Source organism: Cylas formicarius, unplaced genomic scaffold (assembly GCF_029955315.1).
Source record: "Cylas formicarius isolate icCylForm1 unplaced genomic scaffold, icCylForm1.1 PGA_scaffold_10__41_contigs__length_53128322, whole genome shotgun sequence".
NCBI lineage: Eukaryota > Metazoa > Arthropoda > Insecta > Coleoptera > Brentidae > Cylas > Cylas formicarius.
This window is the reverse complement of record NW_026844214.1, coordinates 35,941,247-35,963,054: the sequence shown is the minus strand read 5'-3', so window position 1 is coordinate 35,963,054 and position 21,808 is coordinate 35,941,247. Positions and strand designations below refer to the sequence as shown.

Sequence of the window (21,808 nt, the reverse complement as noted above, 5' to 3'; positions counted from 1 at the left end):
AAAATTATCAGAAAATTAAAATATTTTCGAGATTTTCAAATTACGACCACGAGTAATTGGTATTTTCTTTTACTATTTTTTTTTCCAGAGTAAGCGATGTGATCGGTTTTACTAATTTTTTTCGGAAATTTAAATATAGAATAAAAGTAGAACTGACCACACGACGTTCTCCGGAAACAAAAATAAGAACTCCAGCTGCCAAAATTATCTTTGTAGCCAGCAAAATATCACCAACTTCGTAAGCTATATGTGGTGCAATAGATTTATAACAAACAGAACACAATTAATAAATATCTTTTTTTTGTCGAAGAAGTGTCTATATCATAGACATATAATGAGAGAGAGATGATTGTTGCCATTTTAACGCGTGGCAAATATCTTGACGGACTGAGGCAATTTTGCTAGTGTTATACACAAAATAATAATTTTACGTATTGAAAAGCATAGGAAAATAAGAAATGAAACTAATTATATGTCACCAAAAAATCTTGTCAATATTTCATTGAACATTACCTCCAAAATAACAATTCTTTGTTTTTTTAACAATAGCGATATGGTTTGTAAGAAATGCATTTTTTTAATTACAACGAATAAATGCATGAGTTTTTATTCTCCATTTTACATGCATCTTGTACTACGTCTGCTTCTGCTTATTTTTTGTGAGAAAAGTTATTTTTAGAAAGAGTGAAGGCGTTTTTGGATATTGCTATTCCTGATAGCAAAAATGTCGCATAACTGTGAAGTTTGCGAAGAACTTGGCGATTTGAATTGCGCGATGTCAGTGTGCTTAGCATTATCTATTCCAGGTTTAAAAAGAGCGCTTAAAGCCGAAAAATACGTAAAATTTGTTTGATTTTTATATTGTTACATTATAATCTCACGCTAATGATTTATTAATTCTGTTGGGAATTATTTTCTACCACCCTAACATGGTTATCACGTAACACAAACGCAACACTCCTCACCCCACACGTCCCTTACAATGCTTATATTGGCATCACAATAAATTTAATTTTATATATGAGTTATGCGATCTCTTTCAGTTGGACGTCTGTTCTTGGTATAATACTGAGGCAACAATTGATAAACATTTCTTTACGGTTCATACCTGTATACTTTAAAAAATAGTTCACAAAAATATGGTGCGAATTTTGCCTCTATTGACTTGAACACTCTATAGAAGCAAATGTTCTTATATTCCTGACTAATTTTCACTTCAGTAGTTATGATTCGTTACTTCACCATCCCCCGTCCCCCGGGGGAGATTTTGTGATTGCAAGTTAACAGATTCCCAAGCAACCGAAAAAAAAAAATAGTTTGACCATTCTACGAGAGATGTCGCCGCCCATTAAGAGCTCAGGTTTCGATCGCCAGATGTCACCCTTAATGGGGGTAGGGGGTAGTTTTCGCGTTAGTGCCTTTTTGGCAATTTCGCCCCACTAGGGGTAGTTTTTGCGTTAGTGCCTTTTTGTTTTGACGTATTTTTGCGCGAGGTGAAAAAAGCGACCGGTGTGTCGCGCGCGGTCGGGGGATTCGAACCTCGAACCCGTTTCGCGCGCTACGTTAGTCGAGCCTAGCCGAGCCTAGCCGACGACGATTTCGCGGCGGCGGCGACGATAAGAGAATTCAACTAATAAAAGGTCGTCGAGGTCGCTTAAAATATAATAATTTATTGACAAGATTTTTTTTGCGGATTAAATAAAATGCAACAGGGAAAAAGACGTTTAATGACACTAATATCGAACAAATTGTTTTATTAATCATATACAAAACCCCATCAGGATAGACACATATTAATAAATATATTCGAACGATATGCATATATAAATAGCATATATGGACATAAATAGATACATAAATTAAACACAAATATAAACTACAATCATCTAAAGGAATCGTAACATATTATTTTGCCAAAAGAAATATCTGCTTGGTATGTGGTCGATCAGTCAGTGATTTTCCCGCTGTCCTCTGAACCAACCAAATTTCGATGGCCCCAAGCTAGCGTGTACTCTGAGCCGGGTATAAGTTGTCGTTTGTCATCCGCGTAAGACGACGCCACCTTATTTTTCAGTTCGACGTACATATAATGTAAATGTGAGCGAAACGAAGACATTTGGCGCAAGATTAGCGTGCCTTCCTCGTCGACAGCGCGCTTATAGTCGTCGAGACTAAGTTTGCGCTTTGACCGAGTCAGCAACGCCCTTGGCCTTTTTGGTCAACTCGTTGCCGTCCACATTTACGCAATAAGCTTTCGCTCCCGTACCCAAGAATTCCCACAACGGCCGTCCTGCGTACTCGTCCTCCATTTTACCAAGAACGGACTTGTTTACAGGAATGCCGTGTTGGTTGTTCTCCGAGTAATTAGAAGTATCGAATTTGTCCAAATTTTCTTTCATATCTTCGTAGAAATTTTCGCAAAAAATTTGGACAACGAGGCTGTCGGTATCGGTATAGAGTAAGACGGCTTTGTCGCCGTACTTAGCCTTTAGATAGCCGTAAAAAAAGTCGTATATGAGAGTCTTGGATATGTCCAAAATGCAAAATCCGGCGTAAATAGGCTTATCATATACGACTTTAGTCCTTTCCATCTGGAGAGCGACTAGATTTTCGCTAAATATGGCGACATTTTTAAAATTAGGTCTCGCGATTAACGCTTCTGCCCCCAACCTCTTCCCAATATTTTCCCAATGGGAAACGAGCCGCACGTCCACCCTTTTGTCCACATTTTCCATCGTTTTTCCAAACACAGCGTTATTCATAAGTTTGAAAAAAATCTTTTTCAAACTTATTTTTAGCTGTATTACGCATCGCCGTATTAGTCTATGTATTGTTTTAGCCAGGGAGATTGATCGAAAACAAGAACGCGATGGATGCGAACAAGTTTTAAACCGTTGCTTAAAGCCTGTTGCAGATTCCTATAATGCAATACATAATTACGTTTATTGTTTAAATTTGGAATAAGTTTTCTCATTTTGGTTTTCCCGATTGGCGAAACGATGGATTCCGGGCAAAAAGGCAGTTCGTTGTGTGCGTCATGCAGCACTTCCGGATAGTCCAAATCTACTTCGAAAATATAGCCCCTAGGTGAATCGTTGGGGATACGCGTAATATCTAAATTTTGAATTTTGCCCTCCTCCAACCACTCGAAGTTTCCCGTTGGGAGGTATTGTGACATGGCCACCCCGTATAAATTGGTAGCGTCCAAGTACATGACGTAAGAGGTAGGTTTGGAAGGGTCGTAATTAGGTAAAAATTTATTATTAGCCGCGGCCTTTCTCACACTACACTGACTGACTCCTCCGCGGATACCGTGCTTCAAGAAGTGTATCATGTCCACGTCGGTCAACAGGTCCAGTTCGACCTTTGTCGCCTTAAGGGCGCTCGTCCATGATAGACCCGGTGTCGTATAAAACTGACTCGGGTCCAGACCGTACGTTTTCAGACACACCTCTCTGAAATTTTCAAAAATATCAGCTAAAAGTAAAACGTCGGATTTTAAATAAATATCTGAATATTCGCCTAAAGTTTTACATTTGAACAAATTCCACACAGTCCAGGCACGCTTGTAATCCTCCCTGGTTATGTTGCTCTTTCGCATGGAGTCATAAAAGTCCTCGTGCGATGGCAGTTTGGTTTCGTCTAATTTTGAAAAAGAATCTAGATACGTATATGGAAAAACGCCCTTCTGTCGAATAAATTGAAATTCTTGTTCATTTTTAAAAAAATTTTTGACTTCCCAACACTGACTATCGTTCAAATTTCGACTCAATCTGTCCAAACTGGATGCCATAAATCGCAATGAATCTAAAAATCGGAGTTTTAAAAATACCCTTTTCCCTTTGCCTCCTTTCTTCGACTCAGTGTTATCGACTAGGACATGTTTCGTAAAGAAAATGTAACGTTCCTTGTTTTGGGCGATGACATCGATCTTTTCCCCTTCTTCAGCCATAAATTTTACAAATAGATGACTGTCGAAACCTAAATGGAGAAAAAAGGCAGGGATTTGCCGCGGAACTTTGAAATTCAAGTTGCAAGTGGAGTGAACCGCACCTCGAAATTCGCCCGTCATATGACAATGATCCCTTACTTTTTCGTCCTCTGCATTAAATGGCTTCTCGCAAATGTGACAAGCCGCAGCGTTTCGAAAGCCGGTCTCTTGTTCAAACGATAGAGTGGTCATGGGCACGGAAGTTTTCATGAACTTGTTGTAGAGCGCTTTGCAACCATTCAATGAAAATTTTGTGTGCGCCCCGACCTCTGTACTGTTTAAAAGTAGACTGGGAATCGTCAAAGTCACATTTGACATAGTAGGCGAAAGAGTAAGGCTCGTGAATATGAGTTTAGACGGTAAACGATTTGTCGGGATTCGGTTCGCCTTCCACCTGTAAAGGAGTCATGACTGTTTCAAAGTCCGCGTACACAACAAAAGGAACTTTTAATTTCTTTTCAAATTCTTCAAATTTCAGCTTATTCGCGGGAACATCTTTACCGTATTTATCCTTGCGCAATTCGGTGGTCGGAAGTTTGATGGAAATGTGAGTGCAGTCGTGTTCTTTATGACGCTTTAGTTTTTCTTCGTTATAAAAATAAACCAAACACCCATCGCATAAAAACTTTGTAGTGGACCTTTTAGTTAATTGTTTTGAAACCAACCGAGACATACTTCTTATTAAACAATAATGATTTTCTCCATAGTCATTACTAATTAATAAGAGGTTTACATGTCTCTCTTTACGAGATTCAGTAAAATGCAAAGGACCAACGACCTCAACATCATTACGGACTTTGTTATAGACTCTCTCGAGGCCATAGACATTGACCGAAATTTCATTAAGTCGTTCAAAAGTGGATATGTCCTTAAGTTTAACGGGAAAATCGATACCTGTAAAATCCAGCTCGTTCTGAAATTCTACATAGTTACTGACCCTGTTAGCGTTATTTGTCCAGTGAATTGGGTGAAGAGCAGCCAAGATCGACCACATAAAGCATTTTTCGTCCGTATTTTGCAAGTTCAAAACAGCTTTTTTGGCTTCGATTTCCTTGGGCAGGCTAACATAGGACGACGCCCTTAGGGGATTGTACTTGTTAATCCCTATTTCTAAATGGAGGAGTTCCTGCAAAGCCCAGCCTGTAAAAAAGAGAAAGAAATTAGTTCGGAAATATACATTTTTATGAATCATACCGCTGTCCCTTTCCCGAAACTCGGACGCTTTGGTAGCCAGGATGTCGACGAACTGGACGTATAGCTCCTCCAGATCGGTGTTTCCGCTCACCAGCCGATATTTGGTATTGAAGGACTTGACCTCCTCTTGTTCCTTCGTCTGCAAGAGGAAGTTTCCGAATAGCTCCATACCGACTTTTACGTTTGCCGTAGCGTCGGACGTTCGACTCTACCAACGTTTTGGACCTAAGGTGGTCCAAGAAGCCCTTAACGTCGGTAGGGTTAACGGTGGACGCCAGACGGTATGTAACTATGCGGTTACGGAAGGAGGTCTGTATCATTTCTACTCCTGGCTCCTGCACCACGCTGCATTTTTGGCGGTGAGCCAAAGTACGCAAGTGTCATCTCATTACAGGAATGGTCAAGTTACACTGCGTACAATGGCGCATGGTTGATGGTAATGATGATGATGTCGAAGCTATAAAATACAATATGAGAATTGTTTGGGATATAAAATCAAAAATCCTTACCTTCCGGTAGGTCAAGTCTTGGGCGCTTGGGTTCGACTGCAGCAATAGAGGCGGCGGCGGGTCTTTTCGCCTTGGGAACCTCATGCTTCTCGCGTTTATGGCGTCGGAGAGCCCCCTCGGATTTGTATATCCCGCCGCAAACGTCACAAATTTGTACTGCTGCGCGACAGTCCCCGTGCCTCGCCAGGTGGTCTTTACGGCTGAACGAGCGGTTGCAATATTCGCAGGTGAACATTTTTATTTGCTGCGAGGAATAGGCGTCTCACTCTCCAACTGTTCCAGATCTCTACTTGACACTTACCTTTTTTAAGTGGTGAAACACAAACAAAAATCCAAAGAATGAAGTCTCACTATGGCGGCGGTCACTTGTTAATTAAGCCAATTTTTCTGGGGTAATGAATTTAAAATTACATTCGAGAACGCTCCTTCAGAATAATTAAGATTTGTGTTGGCGAGAATTGCGCAATATAACGCGACCCGCTGATAAAATTGGTCGTAGTTAGCGACCTAACCTAACCAAACCGTCATCGTATGGGGCCGCTTCGCTTCGAAACTCGACCGTTGGTCGCGGCGTGAATGTAAATTGCAGCGCGATTGTGTGCGATGACTCAGGCGTACCGCCGCCGTCGCGTTTGACAACTGGCTGATATCATCGCTTTGCGAAATGTTTAAACTAAACTTTGGCGGGTGAGATCATCGCGTCGCCTGCCTTCGCCGCAAAAAAAAATGTTTTAAACGAGACTTTCATATTAGACCGCTTAGGAACGGCATACGTGTTTTCCTGCGACACAAGAAATGGTTTAATCGAAACGTTTGATATTCTTACCGCATGCGTTTCCTTCGACATCGAGTTTATCGTCGCATTTCCTTCGACGCGAACAAAAACGCAAAAAAAAAATCTTCAAACGAAACCAGAATCTAAATGTTCGATGAGGGAGAGTGTATCATCACCCCGCATTACTTCAACCACATCCCTCCCTGTATGTATATATATATATATATATATATATATATATTGCTGATTCTTACAACGTCGTCCAGTTTAAGTTTAGATGGTCCTACAATTTTCAAGTGACTGAACGCTGATTTCAGCAAACTAGGCGCGTTATCTTTGTTCACTTCTTTAGGTTTCATTCCGGTGGTCCTGTACACGCTACTGTTATATTTTTCGACAACAGAGGATAAGACATCTATCCATTTGTAGGTGCCGTTTAACGAATATATATATATATATATATATATATATATATATATATATATATATATATATATATATATATATATATATATATATATATATATATATATATATATATATATATATATATATATATATAATTTTTCCTTGAGAGTATGTATAACTCTCTCGGCTACGGCAGCTTTCACCTTGCTATATGTACTGTAATGATTTATGTCAAACCTACCCGTCATTTTTTTAAAATGGATATTATAAAACTCTTTGCCGAGATCAGTTTGCAGATTTTGCGGCCGGCGTCCTTCTTTGAGAATTTGGGTAAACGCTTTGGTAACTTCAACACCGGTTTTTGTTTTTAACGGTCGACACCACACGTATTTTGAAAAGCAATCGATCACGACTAGTATGAATTTAAAGTTTTTATTTTGTTTCGCATATAGGTCTAGCTAAGCCAAATCCGCTTGCCACAAATCATCCAGCCCTCGTATTATAGTTCTGCGACGCTCGTAATTTCTGCGTGCCGGCTTGTGCAGCTCTCGGACGAGTTGTGCTTTCTCACTGCTCATTACTTTGTCGATTGCCCGTCAATTTGAATTAAACACCATTTTAAATCATTCATTAGTTGTTGTCGCTAACTGATTTATTTGGTCCAAACTCGTATTGTATTTGTTCACCCATTGTGTATATCGGTTTTGTTGTGGCAAAAGTTTATTAAGTTGGGAATTGATATCTGCCTGATAGCTCTTAAATGTCTTCTCAAGCTCTTCTATTTTGGATAAATGTTTTTCCAACTCTTTCATTGAATTATCCCACAGTCCCAGGGTGTGTAATACCTTGTACCTTCACATCTTTACCGACAATTTCCACAGCTTTTTGGGTTAAGCCCAGAAAAAATTTATCGTTTTCTATGTCATGAACGATACCATAATTATGGTCATATATATGTTGGTATCTTTTACGCTGTCATCAATGTATGTTCGTGGTAATTTATCAAAGTCATTCAACCATTGCTCGTAAGCGGGAGTGTCGACGTAATCCTGTATAGCTTGCTTAGTTTGTTCTAAAATATCTGACAGATTTCCCAACGTAGTATCGCTGTCCGAAAGACCCGTACTTTCAGCTACAACATTACTTTGTTGTTGGATCGACGGAAAGGAGGTATCAAAAAATGAGGGCAATTCTGAAGGTCAGATTGGGGTTTTTCCGGTTCTTTTCTCCTTTATTTTGGTAGGCGTCGAGGTTAACACTTCATGTTTAATATTTTCTTTTTCTTCAAACGGCTCTTGTTTGATATCCGTTTTATTTATTGATGAAATTAATTGCTGCAGAGGCTGAGTTATCGGTTTATAGGTTTGTTCGAGTTGTGTCTGGGATTCACTTGCGACTTGTTTTAGCCTTTGATATTTTTCTCTAACTGCGTTTCTTGATTTTATTAGCTCCGTCGCTAGGCGTTTATCCATTTTGGGATATTATATATAAATGAAGGAATCGAAGTTTTTCCTATATCTGCCCTTATCTAACTCACAATCTTTGTCAATCACAAGAAAATTATAAGGTTCGTTCCAGCAGTACACACAGATATTTCTAAACTGTTCAAATGACATGTCCAACATACAGTGATCGTTATATATATGCTTTAAACTCATCATGTCCTGCTTGAATAAAATCAGAAGGTTGGCGTTTTCCCTGATAAGTCGCTTGAGTATAGAAGAATATCCTTGAAAAATAAAGAAACAATCGGTGTTTTTATGCCTACCGTGAGTGAAATAATCTCTAAAGACACTTTGGTCGTGACAAGAAAGATCATCAAATATTATAACAGAATTGGGTTTAATTTAATGAGGAGAAACGATATTCTCATCGATCTCAAACTCAAAAAATCCAATCTCTTGTAAAGGCTTTAGCAGTTCTCTCAAATACACGTATTTTGGCTGTTGCAGGGATTTGGAATATAAGTAAACGTTTTCAAATCTAATTCCATTAGGATGTTCGAGCAATGATAACATGAAGTTGGTTTTACCCGAATTTGAGGGTCCTACAATTAGTGCCCTCTTGCAACTACCTCCAAAGGGATCGCCGTGCTTTTGAAATTCGCGGACCAAGCTTGCGTCATGGTTTTTTACGGGTAAAGAAAAGGCTTGCTTAACAACTTTCATTTCGACTGAGACATTAACAAGAACCTGCAAAAGCATTTATAGCATAATTCCTAAATATTTAAACAGTATTTCCTAACACTCTCATGATTGTACATCGAAACAGGGCGAAAGGTTCAGGATTGGTAAATAAACTTATAAACAAACTTCCTATCGAACTGCATATTCCTGGTTACCAATTCTGCGGACCGGGTACTCATTTACAAAAGAGAATAAATAGAGGTGATCCAGGTATAAATCTAACTAACACGATATAGCATACTCTCAGTCTAACAATTTAACCAAGAGACACGAAGCAGACAAGATCTTAGAAGATAAAGCTTGGCAGAGGGTTAAAGCAAAGGACTCTTCGTTTGGAGAAAAAACAGCCGCTTTAGGCATAACAGGTGTAATGAAAGGAAAGCGAAAATTGGGAATGGGTGTTAAAAAAGCAAGCAAAATGAAAGCGAGCAAAAAAAAGCGTATTATAAAAACACCTAATAAAATTGGTGGATTTTTACCTCTTTTACTACCGATATTGGGAGCACTTGGCGCGCTAGGCGGAGGAGCGGTAGGTATCGCGAAAGCAGTAAACGATGCTAAAGCGGCCAAAGAGCAGTTGGCAGAACAAGAACGTCATAACAGAGCCATCGAAGCCCAAGGCAAAGGACTATACGTAAAACCGTTTAAAAACAGTAGAAGTGAAGGAAAAGGTCTTTATATTAAACCATATAAGGGCGGTGTTGTGTCGAAGGAGAAAAATACCCAAAAGAGAAAAAAAAGTCCAAATAAATTTTCCTCGAAGAGCTTTGACAAATTTCGATCTGGAAAAATATGCAAAAATACTAGAAATTCCGCATTTCAGGGGCGTTTTTATGCGTGATAATTTACCGCGAAAAATTAAAATTGAAGAATGCGGAATTGTTAATTTGGATAGTGAGAAAAACCAGGGAACTCATTGGGTCAGCTACATAAAGGACAAAACTAAGGCTTTCTACTTTGATGGTTCTGGAAATTTGAAACCGCCTGTAGAATTAGTTAAATATCTTAATTCTAACGGAAATGTTAGCATATATTACACTTATGAAACCAAACAAAGGTCCAGTTCTTAAAATTGCGGACATCTGTCACTAAAATTTCTATATAATAACATGCCGTTAAAGTGAAACGTCAGTGATTAATTTAGATTCGTAATGTCCACTACGATTTCCATAAGTGGGAAAACTTCTATATTATCCGCCGATTTCAATCCGCCAATTTATTTAGATGATGATAAGGAATACTTTTTGGGACTAGCAGATTTCGAGCATACCAAATACGTCAAAAACCAAGTCAAAAAGATTTTTAAAGAGAAGGTCGATTTTATTCTGGAATCAAATTCGAACACTTTAAAGAGTCAATTTTTTGTTCTAAACGAATTGACTTTTCCTCGAATGATTCCATAGGTCGACTGCTTGGATTTAAAAAGCGAGTAGTTGAAGCATCGACTACAGAACAGTCGGATGAAGTAGTAAATATTAATAAAGTCAATGCTATTTGTGTAGATTGTAATATATGTGTTGGCTCATACAGTAATGGTAAACCGGTTCACATAATACATCAGTTTTTTCCGGCTGTAGCTCCTGGGTATAAAATAGTCGAGTCGCCCCTAACTATACTTTATTTTCCAATCAGTGTTAAGACAATTAATAATATCACTATAAGAATCATCGACCAAGACGGAGATCTTATTAATTTTAGAAACGAAACGATAACAGTGAGGTTGCATTTAAAAAGCAATAATGGTTACCAGATATAACAGGACTTTTATAAGAGAACCATCAGTGGTTACAGTACAATCACAAAAAAAAAACTATAAAAAGAGAAATATCGTTTGCAAATCCAGTGCCATTAGAAACGGCCAACGTTTAACACGTACAAACCGCACCTTTTTGAAATCATTGGGATTCCAAGTGCTCTTAAAATGACAATTTTAGATGTTAACGAAAAACTCTATATCGACAACTCCATCGTAAGTTCAGAGTTTCATACTTATCAACCATTCGTGTCTTCAAAATTCGACTATAACGACGAAATACGCATACCAATTCAGGAACTAGACTCCTTCACTTTACCCTGTGAAAGTGTGTTGTACATCGAGGGGGTTCTTACTAATGAAGATGACAAGTACACTGGAAAATTAAGGTTTATTAACAATGGAATTGCTTTTCTCTTTAGAGAGATCCGGTACGAACTTAATGGCGTCACCTTGGACGCAGTCAGGAACGTTGGTTTGGCATCAATATTAAAAGCATATCTTTCCTATAATACCAACGAAAGTATAAAACTTCAAAATGCAGGATGGTTTCCCAATCGAAATGCAAGTGACAGAATGATGGTCGACGATCACGGAAAATTTAACATCTCTATTCCGTTGAAAATGCTATCAGGATTCTTCGAAGATTATCAAAAAATTGTATTGAATATGAAGCAAGAGTTAGTTTTAATACGAGCCAGCAACGATTTAGATGCGGTCCTTTTTTTAGACGACAATGAACCAAAAACCACAACTCCCGAAATACCTAAAGTTTCGCTTAAAAAGATATATTGGAAAATCCCAAAAATAATGACAAATATTGCAGAAGAACTTGTTTTAACGAAAATTATGGAGTCTAATAAAGAGATAACAATCGGTTTCAGATCTTGGGAAATTATTGAATATTCATCTCTGCCTGAAACCACAACTCACATGTGGCCCGTGAAAACAACAAATAAACTAGAAACTCCGCGTCATATCATTATCGCCTTCCACGAAAATAGGAAAGGTCGAGTAGAAAAGGATATGAGTCAATTTGATGACGTCGATTTAACTAATATAAAAGTATTTTTAAATTCGGAACGATATCCGTACCATGATTTAAACCTAAATTTTAAAGAAAACAAGTATTCGACTCTGTAAGACATGTTTGCTAATTTTAGACACTCTTATTTCGGGACGTCCAATGAGCCAATTTTCACACCGCACATCGATTGTTCTCATCAAAGAGAGTCTCTACAAACTGGTTCCGTGATAATGCGAATTGAATTTGAAACTAGCGCTAATATCAAGAAGGATACATCGGTTTATTGTCTCATTTTACATGACAAAGTATTTAGTTACAATCCGCTAACTAAAATTGTAAAACAAATGTAACGGATTTTAAAAACCCGATTCGCAGATGTTTAAAAAATTTGCCATAAATATCAGGCGAAACAGTACATTTTTGACAGTTGTCATCATGCGAATCGTGGCACTAGATATACAAGGGTTTAATCTGAAGGACGGTGAAGGTTTCGTCGCTAAAGAAATTGCAATTTACGACGGAAATCAAATGGCCCACTACATAATGAAGCCGCCGAGAGATTTTTTAACGTTGACTCATGCTGATAAGCGAAGCGTACGGTTGCTCGAGCGTTTTCACCACGGATTAAAATATAGTACAGGTCTTATAGACTATAACTTTATCGACGAATTGGTTAGGCGTTTGGTTGAAACCGCGGACATTATATACCTCAGAGGGCAACCGAAAATTGATTTTTTAACTTTGAAGATCCAACAACTACAGCTACACATATCGAAAAATTCGACGACAGTTGGCTGATACCGCTCAAATTTGAATTGGATCGACCTCAGTGCACCTTTCATATGAATGGTGGATTACGCATGTGTGCCTTACGAAACTCTGTATTATTATTCAATTGGTTATATGCTAAAATTCCTATATGAAAATGACAATAAAAAGATGTGCTTTCAAAATTTGCAATTTTATTTTGAGCGGCAACATATAAAACAGACTAACGCAAAGCGAGCAAATCAAAATTAATTCTCAAGTGTTAAGTGATGAATCGCCCCATATGCAACGTCGATGAGCTTCCCGCGGAATACCTAATCAAATACGTGAAATCCTACGACTTGCTGGCTATGTGGCATAGGTTATCCGACAAGCAGGAAAACAATTTCGACCTGCAGACTCATTTGCCTTGTTTTATTCACTATAATCGATCGGATAGTAGAACTCATATCGACGGACCCGTGCCTCCACAAAATAAATGTCCGCTTTGTTTGAGTGTTATAAAAAGTAGTTCATTGATTTAAATCGCCTCAATATAGTGAGAAACATGGCTTTGTTAAGTGCTCAATATGTTTTATTAACAGCGGTAGTGCAAAATATGTTCTACTTAAATAAACCCAATGGGGTTATCGAAGCGTACGTTTGTTTTAAAAATAACAATATCAGTGGCGTTTGGCCGGAAGAATGGAGTCAGCTGTATCCCATGACAGTTAACGGTAACGATAAGCTACACATTTTTGGAGCAAGGTTACCAAACGTTACCGCTCAGTATCTAAATTACAAAGTCCGTTTGGTTTTCTTTGATCGCAGTTTCGGCGACGACGGCGAATGGCAAACGATTGCTTTCAATAATAGCAGCTATCGCAGTGATAAGGAGGAAAATTTTGGGACAGACCTCCAAAAGGTTTTGATTCTACTGTATCTAGTTACGGGTGCTTGTTTCCTATTACTATCAAAGTGCTTATACAAGTTGACAAAAATTCATTGCTCCGCCCATCTTCGCAAGTAGGGATATGTGCATGTATAAATTGTTCGCATATATTCCAAAACTCTTAAATCGACTGTGACTCAAAAAGTGTACTTAACGCAGCCAAAAAAAAAAAAAATTAAAATGGCCACTGATGTTGTTAGGATTGACAAAAATATGCTGTTTGAAATTTACAACACTGGCGTTCGTTTCACCAGCAGGGACGACCATACGGATTTTCAACTAGAAGAGTTCTTGGATTTTCTCAATTTTCTAAACGAAGAAGTAGGAGAACATCTAAAGTGGAACGACGTTTCAGCACACATCGGTGACGACATAGAGGTGATGTATTGGAACGAAGTAGAGCTTTGTGATTTGAGGCTATTAAAAAATGGACGGTCGCAAATGTTTCTGGAAAGAGAAGATATTGAAAAAATTATGTCAAAAAGGCACAGTCTTTTTAAAGCTATGAATTTATACCGAGATGTAAATATACATAACCGAGATGTAAATATATATAATCAATAAATAATTTTATTAGTAACACGTATTTGGTTTATGTCATTTTTCATTTAATTCCTAAACATATACTGCTCTATAATTTGTTTCTGTCTGACCGCAAAACAACATACACCACCAACTTACTTTAAGTAAAAAAAGGGACCTGGCTAACTCAACTTGCCATTTGTTAGCGATATTTCATAAAAATGTTACATCATAAATTTTATCGGTGCACATTTATTTAATTTAATTATATTTTACGTGACATCGACGACCTTTTATTATATTTATGCGAAACCAGAACAATGCAATTTCGCACAAAGTAGCTAACCTCGGGGTCACACTTGATGAATTTAAACAAAATTTCATCACATTAGCAAATATGGAATATAAATGCTTTATTTACGTATAATGTTTTTTATCGTTATCAGATACATTGTAAGTTAATAAAAATGTGTTTATTGAATTCGCGCATTTCTAATATTTCCCTGATTAACAAATTTAAACATATCGGATGTCAATACTACCTCGACGACCTTTTATTAGTTGAATTCTCTTATCCTCGCCGCCGCCGCGAAATCGTCGTCGGCTAGGCTCGGCTAGGCTCGACTAACGTAGCGCGCGAAACAGGTTCGAGGTTCGAATCCCCCGACCGCGCGCGACACACCGGTCGCTTTTTTCACCTCGCGCAAAAATACGTCAAAACAAAAAGGCACTAACGCAAAAACTACCCCTAGCAGGGCGAAATTGCCAAAAAGGCACTAACGCGAAAACTACCCCCTACCCCCCATTAAGGGTGACATCTGGCGATCGAAACCTGAGCTCTTAATGGGCGGCGACATCTCTCGTAGAATGGTCAAACTAATTTTTTTTTTTCGGTTGCTTGGGAATCTGTAAATTTGCAATCACAAAATCTCCCCCGGGGGACGGGGGATGGTGAAGTCACGAATAATAACTACTCACTTCGCAAGTATTAATATCGTCATCTCACGCAAAAGGCGTGGAACTATACATACGTTTAAACAAAACAATGATTCGAAAGTTGTTAGCTGCGTGAAACTGATAACGTCGGTAATGTGACACTCCCATAACACAATCCGTAAAACAATGCATCGCTTTGACTCTTCCGGGGGGAACATTGTTTCACTGGCGCAAGCATACCGTCAATACTTCAAGGAACAATCTATTATATAGATACGTTTTCATCGTTATGCGCATACGCCAAATAAACCACGCATACAATGCAAGTTTGTGATTATTAATTCAACAACTATAATTATTCGTAAAGTTGGAGTAACTAACCAAGAAAAAAATAATTTAGCAAAGTTATTTGACCTTTTTCAGTTCTAAATATATAGTAGGTTACCATAAATATAATTTTTTATGTAGCTGCAGTGATCGGGACTCGAAAATAGCTCAGTTGAGGAGTTAGTCCTGCTAGTCCTGCCTACGCGGCCTTGTACAGAGTGCCTCGAGTGACGTGACATCACAAAATGCATTCTATTGATCTCTAATTAATAATTCGAACGTCTATAAAATTTAGATAATTTTGAATGAACTTCTTGTACGCTAAGTGAATTGCCCAATGATGCCAGTGTACAAATAAACAGTAAAAAGTAAAAGTTCTTATTGTCCGAGAAATCATTAATTTGGAACGCGATTTATTCAGGTAGCTGTAACCTTACTATAAACAATTTGCAAACGAAAAGACCAACACACATTTTTTATAACACTACTATATAGCAACCAAACAACACCAGTTTCCATTAGTTTGGCCTATAAATGATTATTGCTTTGATGATGATGAATTAATAAAATAATTGAAATAAAAAATTTCATCTGTGTTTTCTAGCTCGACCTACTGAAGTAATGCTAATCTGCTTATTAAATACTCCTTGAAAGCAACTTATATTAGTAAAATGGCATTTTAAATTTAAAAAATACTATTATGAAGGCCGCAAGTTTTTCCACTAAATAAAATAAATATTGTAAAATCTTTTATTAATAATTAAAAAAAGTGTTAAAGTGGAAGTGCAAATAATAGAACGAGCTCGTGTTTTATTTAGAACAATAGTGGTATCAATACCGCAAATATTTTCAAATATTGTGATGTGCTTCTGTGTCCAGCTCGAAATGACACGCTCTCTCAGCACCCTTTCTAATTAAATTTGTTAAGGGTTCCCGAATGCTCATTTTCCGCCGCCACTTAACAAGCCAAAATCAAATTATTTAAACGTCATAGTTGTTAACTACGTCTTCAAATTAATTAGGATGGTGGGAAATTTTTGGTTAATTAAGTAGGTTTTATTTGTCTGCGAAATGTAATTTTACGGAGTCCCTTTTATTAGCCGGCAGTTCGCAAATATAATTAAACCCAATATTCCATATATATTCCCTTTGGTGTGGCCTTTGTTGTGGGCTCCATTTAACTCCGTGTTAGTTTATTATTGAAGACAATAAGATAATGGAAACATTTAGTTTTGGATCAATATGATGAACGTACGCGTATATATAGAGAGTTTCCACACGGGAAGTTGTATTTTACACGGCTGGAATATAAACGGAACTGTACAATCATTATAATTAGAACCAACAAACCTCGCAACAAACGGTTTCATGATAAGTACAAAATTTACATATTTTGAGTTCGACTAATAATTGACAATTAGGGCTATTTAGAACGCCAACCAATTTATTTGTTTTTGGTTTTGTCTAGAACCGTACCGTTAATTTTTCCTCTACCTTTTTGATTTGCCTGAATTTAACAGAAGAAACCTCAATGCGTTTAGTTGAGTTATCCAAGTAACAAACATTTACACATTAGCCCACTGTTTACACAAGTATGCTACTCACTTATGCAATAAGAAAATATTCTGTACTAGGTATTAAAGTAAATAAGAAATTAATAATGTTAGTATGTACATATACTGTTTTCCCTGACTTAAATTTAGCAATCAATATTTTCTAAATTGCGGTTTCTCTAAATTATTCTGCATTTTCTAGATTTTGGGATCTGTTAATCCAACTTATCATAGCCGATTGAATTTACGCCCAATTTAACTGTTATGATGTAAGGGAACAAAAAAAAACAAATCCTGTTTAGATCCAACAAGAAAAGATTCGTTTTATAAAGATATTAAGCAGGTTTTAATTTAACGTATTGCCCTTTGGTTTATGTACAGCCCTATGGCTCTTTACAAAGTATATGAAGCCAGTGGTTTCTGATCTCCTTGCAAAGGGTTTGCTCTCAATAGTTTATTTAGGTGACTTTTTACTGCTTCGTAACAGTTATGTATAACAGACCTGTTTAAGAAATGTTCAAGTAACTTGCAACACTCAACAACACTAAAAATTTTGAGAGAATAAAATGTCTAGCCCTTCAGGACTCTGACGATAACAGTGATAAATAGATGACGATTCCTGGTAATTTACAGAAGGATTTTATGTAGTGGCTAAAAGTTTACAGAATCCTGTGTGTCCTGTAAGGCAGCAATGTTACCAATTAGAGATATTCTCAGATGTTACTCCTTTGGGTTGGGGCAATGTATGCCAAAGGAATTGTGCCAGAGGACTACATGCGGCCTTCTTTTGTCTCCAATTGAGCAACTGCGAAATAATTCTACCGATTGATAACACAACTGCTATTTCGTATGTAAATAGAATGGGGTTGGTGCGAAGAAAGAAGATTATGGGTTAAAGCATCTTCTTACATTAGCTCTTTCGATAATTTTGAAGCGGATAAGGAATCCAGGAATTTGAATTTTGATGATGATTGGGGCGTTTCGGGCAATACCTTTGCTGACATAGCGAGCAAATTTGGATTCCCAGAAATTGACTTGTTTGCTTCTCGCCTCTTGTTGCTAGGAGCTACACAGTACAGCATCCTTGGATTTTATTTTCATTTATCATCTGTCCGGAGCGCTGCCTGGAGGCAATATAATAATGCATCTAAACTTTGGTGGAGCTTCTGCAAAAAGAGGGGAGTGGATTGCTACGTCTCTTTAAAGCTGTCTCTGTAAAGCAGTTAATTATAAGTTATTCAGAAAAACCTTTGGAAACACCGAAAATTGAAAATTTTGATTGCCATGGAACATTTTCCATTTCGGCTCACCATGGTCAACTTTACTTTTTAATGCCTTTTTTGTTCTTAATTCACTTATGCATAATTTGTTAACTTTTGCATTCTTGAAACCGCAAATATTAGAAAAAACCTTAGTTCGTATTTTACTTACGTTGCTAAAGTCGAGACTAAAGTTCATACATACAAAAGCAAATTATTATAAAAAAAAAATTGGTGTTAGTTTGAAAGTAAGTTTTAGCACGAGGGCTGCTTTAAATTAATTAATTATTAAAAATAAATTATTAGTTCCTTATGACATTAATGAATTTCCATAAATTTTATACATTTTATTATTGGTGTCTAAAAAGGCTAAAAGACTTTTTATTTGTTAGTTACAAAACATTATAATTTACAAAATTTACAGAACTATTTTACATTTTCGTAAAATTGAACATATTTCAAAAACTATAAGGTGGTACATTAAATTGTAATTAAACTCACCAGGATAAATTAATATACAGGGTGTTCCATACAAAAGATACAAATTTGATACGTTTCGAGTTTTTGGGATGCCTTGAATAATATGAACATATTTCTGAAACTTTGAAGTTAAATTCCTTAGCTTCGTGTCTCATAAAATAAATTACCCTGTACAGCGAAAATGAACATTTAAAATATTAAAACTTTAAGTGTTGTCGATATATGAATCCGGGATGCGGTATAGTTCCACAAAGACATTATCTATTCTTCGGAATCGAGCTGGAGGTAGCACCGAGTTTCCAAAACAAATTCTCAAGAGTCAAGATTTGCATTTACTTACTTCAGTCGCCGTTGTTAACATTCGGTGCTTCGGTGGCATTTCTTGCCTACGCCAGGTCAAAAACTTGACACGGTCGCGATAAATCGCTGAACGCTGAAAATATTTTGCTGCGTCGGGATTATTGTTATAGAGCTCTTATATCGAACACGCGTGTTATAACTAAACTGTCAAAAATCAGATTGAATTTCACAATTTCATTTCCGACGTAGGTGCACAAATATTCGACGTAAATGTATAGAGTAAAACGTCGAAAGGTTCGAAAGACGTGCGCGCTTTATTTTGACGACGTTTGTGCAGTTAAAACACTCAATATTACCAACTAACCAACAATTTATGTCACCCTTCGGTACCAAAATTAAATCGGAACCGCGAGCTGCCCTATTGTCATATTTCCGTTACAAACGGGGAAAGAAGAGCCATTAAAACCTCAATCGGGATTGCTCAAAACAATAAAACTGTTTGCCGAGCAGCGTTAAATGAATCCCTGGTTCATATAGTTCCGAAGCCAATATGTCACAATATAAGGCGAGAGACGATTTAAAGCCAAAAGCTGAAACTCAAGATCTCTCGCTATTATGCCGGGGCTTAAATTTAATATCGCGAAATTACAGAGCAGGATATGTTAGCAAATGATGCATGACGTAATTGCAAGGTTCTCTTGCTACGCTATGTTAGGCGATGTGGCTGCACGAACCAGTGGCGCACCGGAATATGATCTTGGGTGTACAGTGTGTCCGAAATTCTTCTGGATTCACTTTGGTATAAGTTTTAAACGGCGCAATTTAGTTCTTCCGGAACAAATTAAGGCGAATTCTCTGAATACTTTTTTATTTACTCGAACACCACACCATTTGTCTTCATTTCACCCATAGTAAGAGAATAATTTTTCTAATCATTGAATTGGCACACGCGATCCCATTAAATGGCCACCCAGGTCTCCCGACCAAGCAGTACTTGATAACTTCTTTTGGAGATGGCTTTAAATTCAAATTTACATAAATCAGCATCTGCGAAATGCCACTGAAAGCGAATTAAGAAATGTGCAAACCCGTCCCATTATATTACTTAATGCGCTATGCAGAACAAGAAACTCATGCCAATACTGCATTTAATATAATGGAAGTCAATTTGACCAATTTATTTAAACTTACGTGTAGACTTTTTCTAAGAAATAATTACAAATTACAACTTTAAAATTACTATACTAGTTTTTCGAGACAAAAATGGATAACACCGATAAAAATACTTCTTGAATAAACTTTATGAGTTAAAATAATAATTTCGTATTAGTAATTAATATTAATGAAGTAAAACTAAATATATAAAATTGTGGTGTAATATACTTATTAAATATATATATATATATATATATATATATATATATATATATATATATATATATATATATATATATATATATATATATATATATATATATATATATATATATATATATATATATATATATATATATATATATATATATATATATATATATATATATATATATATATATATATATATATATATATATATATATATATATATATATATATATATATATATATTGGGAAAGCCCTTATCTGATGCAATACAATGATGTGAAATTACACAGGGTATCCTATTTATGTCATATTTCAAGAAATAAAAAAATTTGGAATAACCATAGGTTTTTTTTTCGATATCTAAATATTATTGGAGATACGAGAGATGCCGCAATTCGCGAAATTTTAGCTCAGTAATTCAATTTGATAAGAAATTTCTGTTGACGGCATCTTCCGTTTCACAAAAAAAGTTGCACCATGACCCGCAAACCGCATGCCTCTAGTTTTAGTCATAACTGAAATGAAAACGATTTTCGAACACACTGTGCATTCTGCAACCGTTAATATATTGGTACGGGTATACAAAAGGAAAGTTCACGTTTTAACATGTTATAAATTTTGCAGCGCGTGAACCCTTCAATCTTCAATCACAAGTAAATATAAGAAATTTTCAAATGTTATGTAGTGAATTAATCAATAGCAAATATTAAATGATTAAGAAGATTTATTATTGGTGTTTATATTTCAAAATCATATATTATACAGGGTGAATCAACGACAGAGTAAAGTTAATTATTTTAATGGTTTCAAAAGTTATGACAAAATGGTAAATACAAAATTTGTAAAGTTTGTTAGATTGCACAATTATACACGGTGGCCCAAAAAACGAGGCAAATAAAACATACATTTTTTTTTAAATTTTACAAAAACGTACTACTTTTATTAAATATGTCATATGTCTGTTTATACTTTGCGATTTTTTTTAACGTTTCCAATATTTACACTTTTTTCTATTAAAGTCCATAACAAAACTATTAGACAACAGGGCTCTGTTAAGAATAAAAAAATACCAGAAGAAGGAACCTTGTGGGGGCCTTAGATTAAGCAACACACAGATATTAGCAATTTTGGTGAAAATAACGCCCAAATTTTAAATTCACAAAAAAAGATAATAATACTATTCAACAGTCCATTCCGGGTACGGGAAGTGCAAAACCAAATCCATTGAATCACTTAATGTGTGGTGTGGAATAAAACACTTTAAAGTTATTGGATCCTATTTTTTCGGTGATGAAATGGATCGGTAGGTGTGGATTCATTAGATGGTCCCCCCGAGCCTGTGACTTAACACCACTAGATTTATTTTTGTCGGGATATGTTAAAGATCGTGTTTATGTGAATGCTCCTACAATACCAGAAAATATGGAAAATAGAATTCGGGACGCATGCAGGAGTATAACACCGTTTACGCTAAGGAGCGTCCATGAAATTTTTAGAAATAGACTAGATGCAAATAGAAGGGCA

At 36.5% G+C, this 21,808-nt stretch overlaps 3 protein-coding genes across 5 annotated transcripts in view; 1 reads left to right on the top strand and 2 right to left on the bottom strand.

Annotated features, from left to right (window-relative positions):
• LOC132705608 (nephrin-like) overlaps positions 1 to 21,808 on the top strand; it is a 635,291-nt gene that overhangs the window by 73,485 nt on the left and 539,998 nt on the right. The gene's annotated exons all lie outside the window — the stretch shown is intronic.
• Positions 4,335 to 5,267, bottom strand: LOC132706257 (uncharacterized). The gene is made up of 2 exons (XM_060677485.1): positions 5,186 to 5,267; positions 4,335 to 5,131 (listed from the first exon to the last, which is right to left on the bottom strand). The coding sequence occupies exon 2, from the start codon at positions 4,983 to 4,985 to the stop codon at positions 4,344 to 4,346; it is 642 nt and encodes a 213-aa protein (XP_060533468.1). The 5' UTR covers positions 4,986 to 5,131; positions 5,186 to 5,267; the 3' UTR covers positions 4,335 to 4,343.
• LOC132708225 (early growth response protein 1-like) lies at positions 5,550 to 6,115 on the bottom strand. 2 transcript variants are annotated; one of them, XM_060680399.1, is made up of 3 exons: positions 5,996 to 6,115; positions 5,695 to 5,938; positions 5,550 to 5,642 (listed from the first exon to the last, which is right to left on the bottom strand). In XM_060680399.1, the coding sequence occupies exons 2-3, from the start codon at positions 5,927 to 5,929 to the stop codon at positions 5,566 to 5,568; spliced, it is 312 nt and encodes a 103-aa protein (XP_060536382.1). In that variant the 5' UTR covers positions 5,930 to 5,938; positions 5,996 to 6,115; the 3' UTR covers positions 5,550 to 5,565. The 2 variants fall into 2 exon arrangements, with proteins under 2 accessions (XP_060536382.1, XP_060536383.1); XM_060680400.1 differs by having other exon boundaries at positions 5,695 to 6,106.

What these genes read in the sequence shown, in the direction of transcription:
- LOC132706257 (XM_060677485.1), bottom strand. Translation starts at nt 4,985, where the DNA reads ATGTGGTCGATCTTGGCTGCTCTTCACCCAATTCACTGGACAAATAAC.
- LOC132708225 (XM_060680399.1), bottom strand. Translation starts at nt 5,929, where the DNA reads ATGTTCACCTGCGAATATTGCAACCGCTCGTTCAGCCGTAAAGACCAC. An exon ending in AAGACTTGACCTACCGGAAG is followed by an intron (nt 5,643 to 5,694) that starts GTAAGGATTTTT and finishes TGTATTTTATAG; the next exon opens with CTTCGACATCATCATCATTA.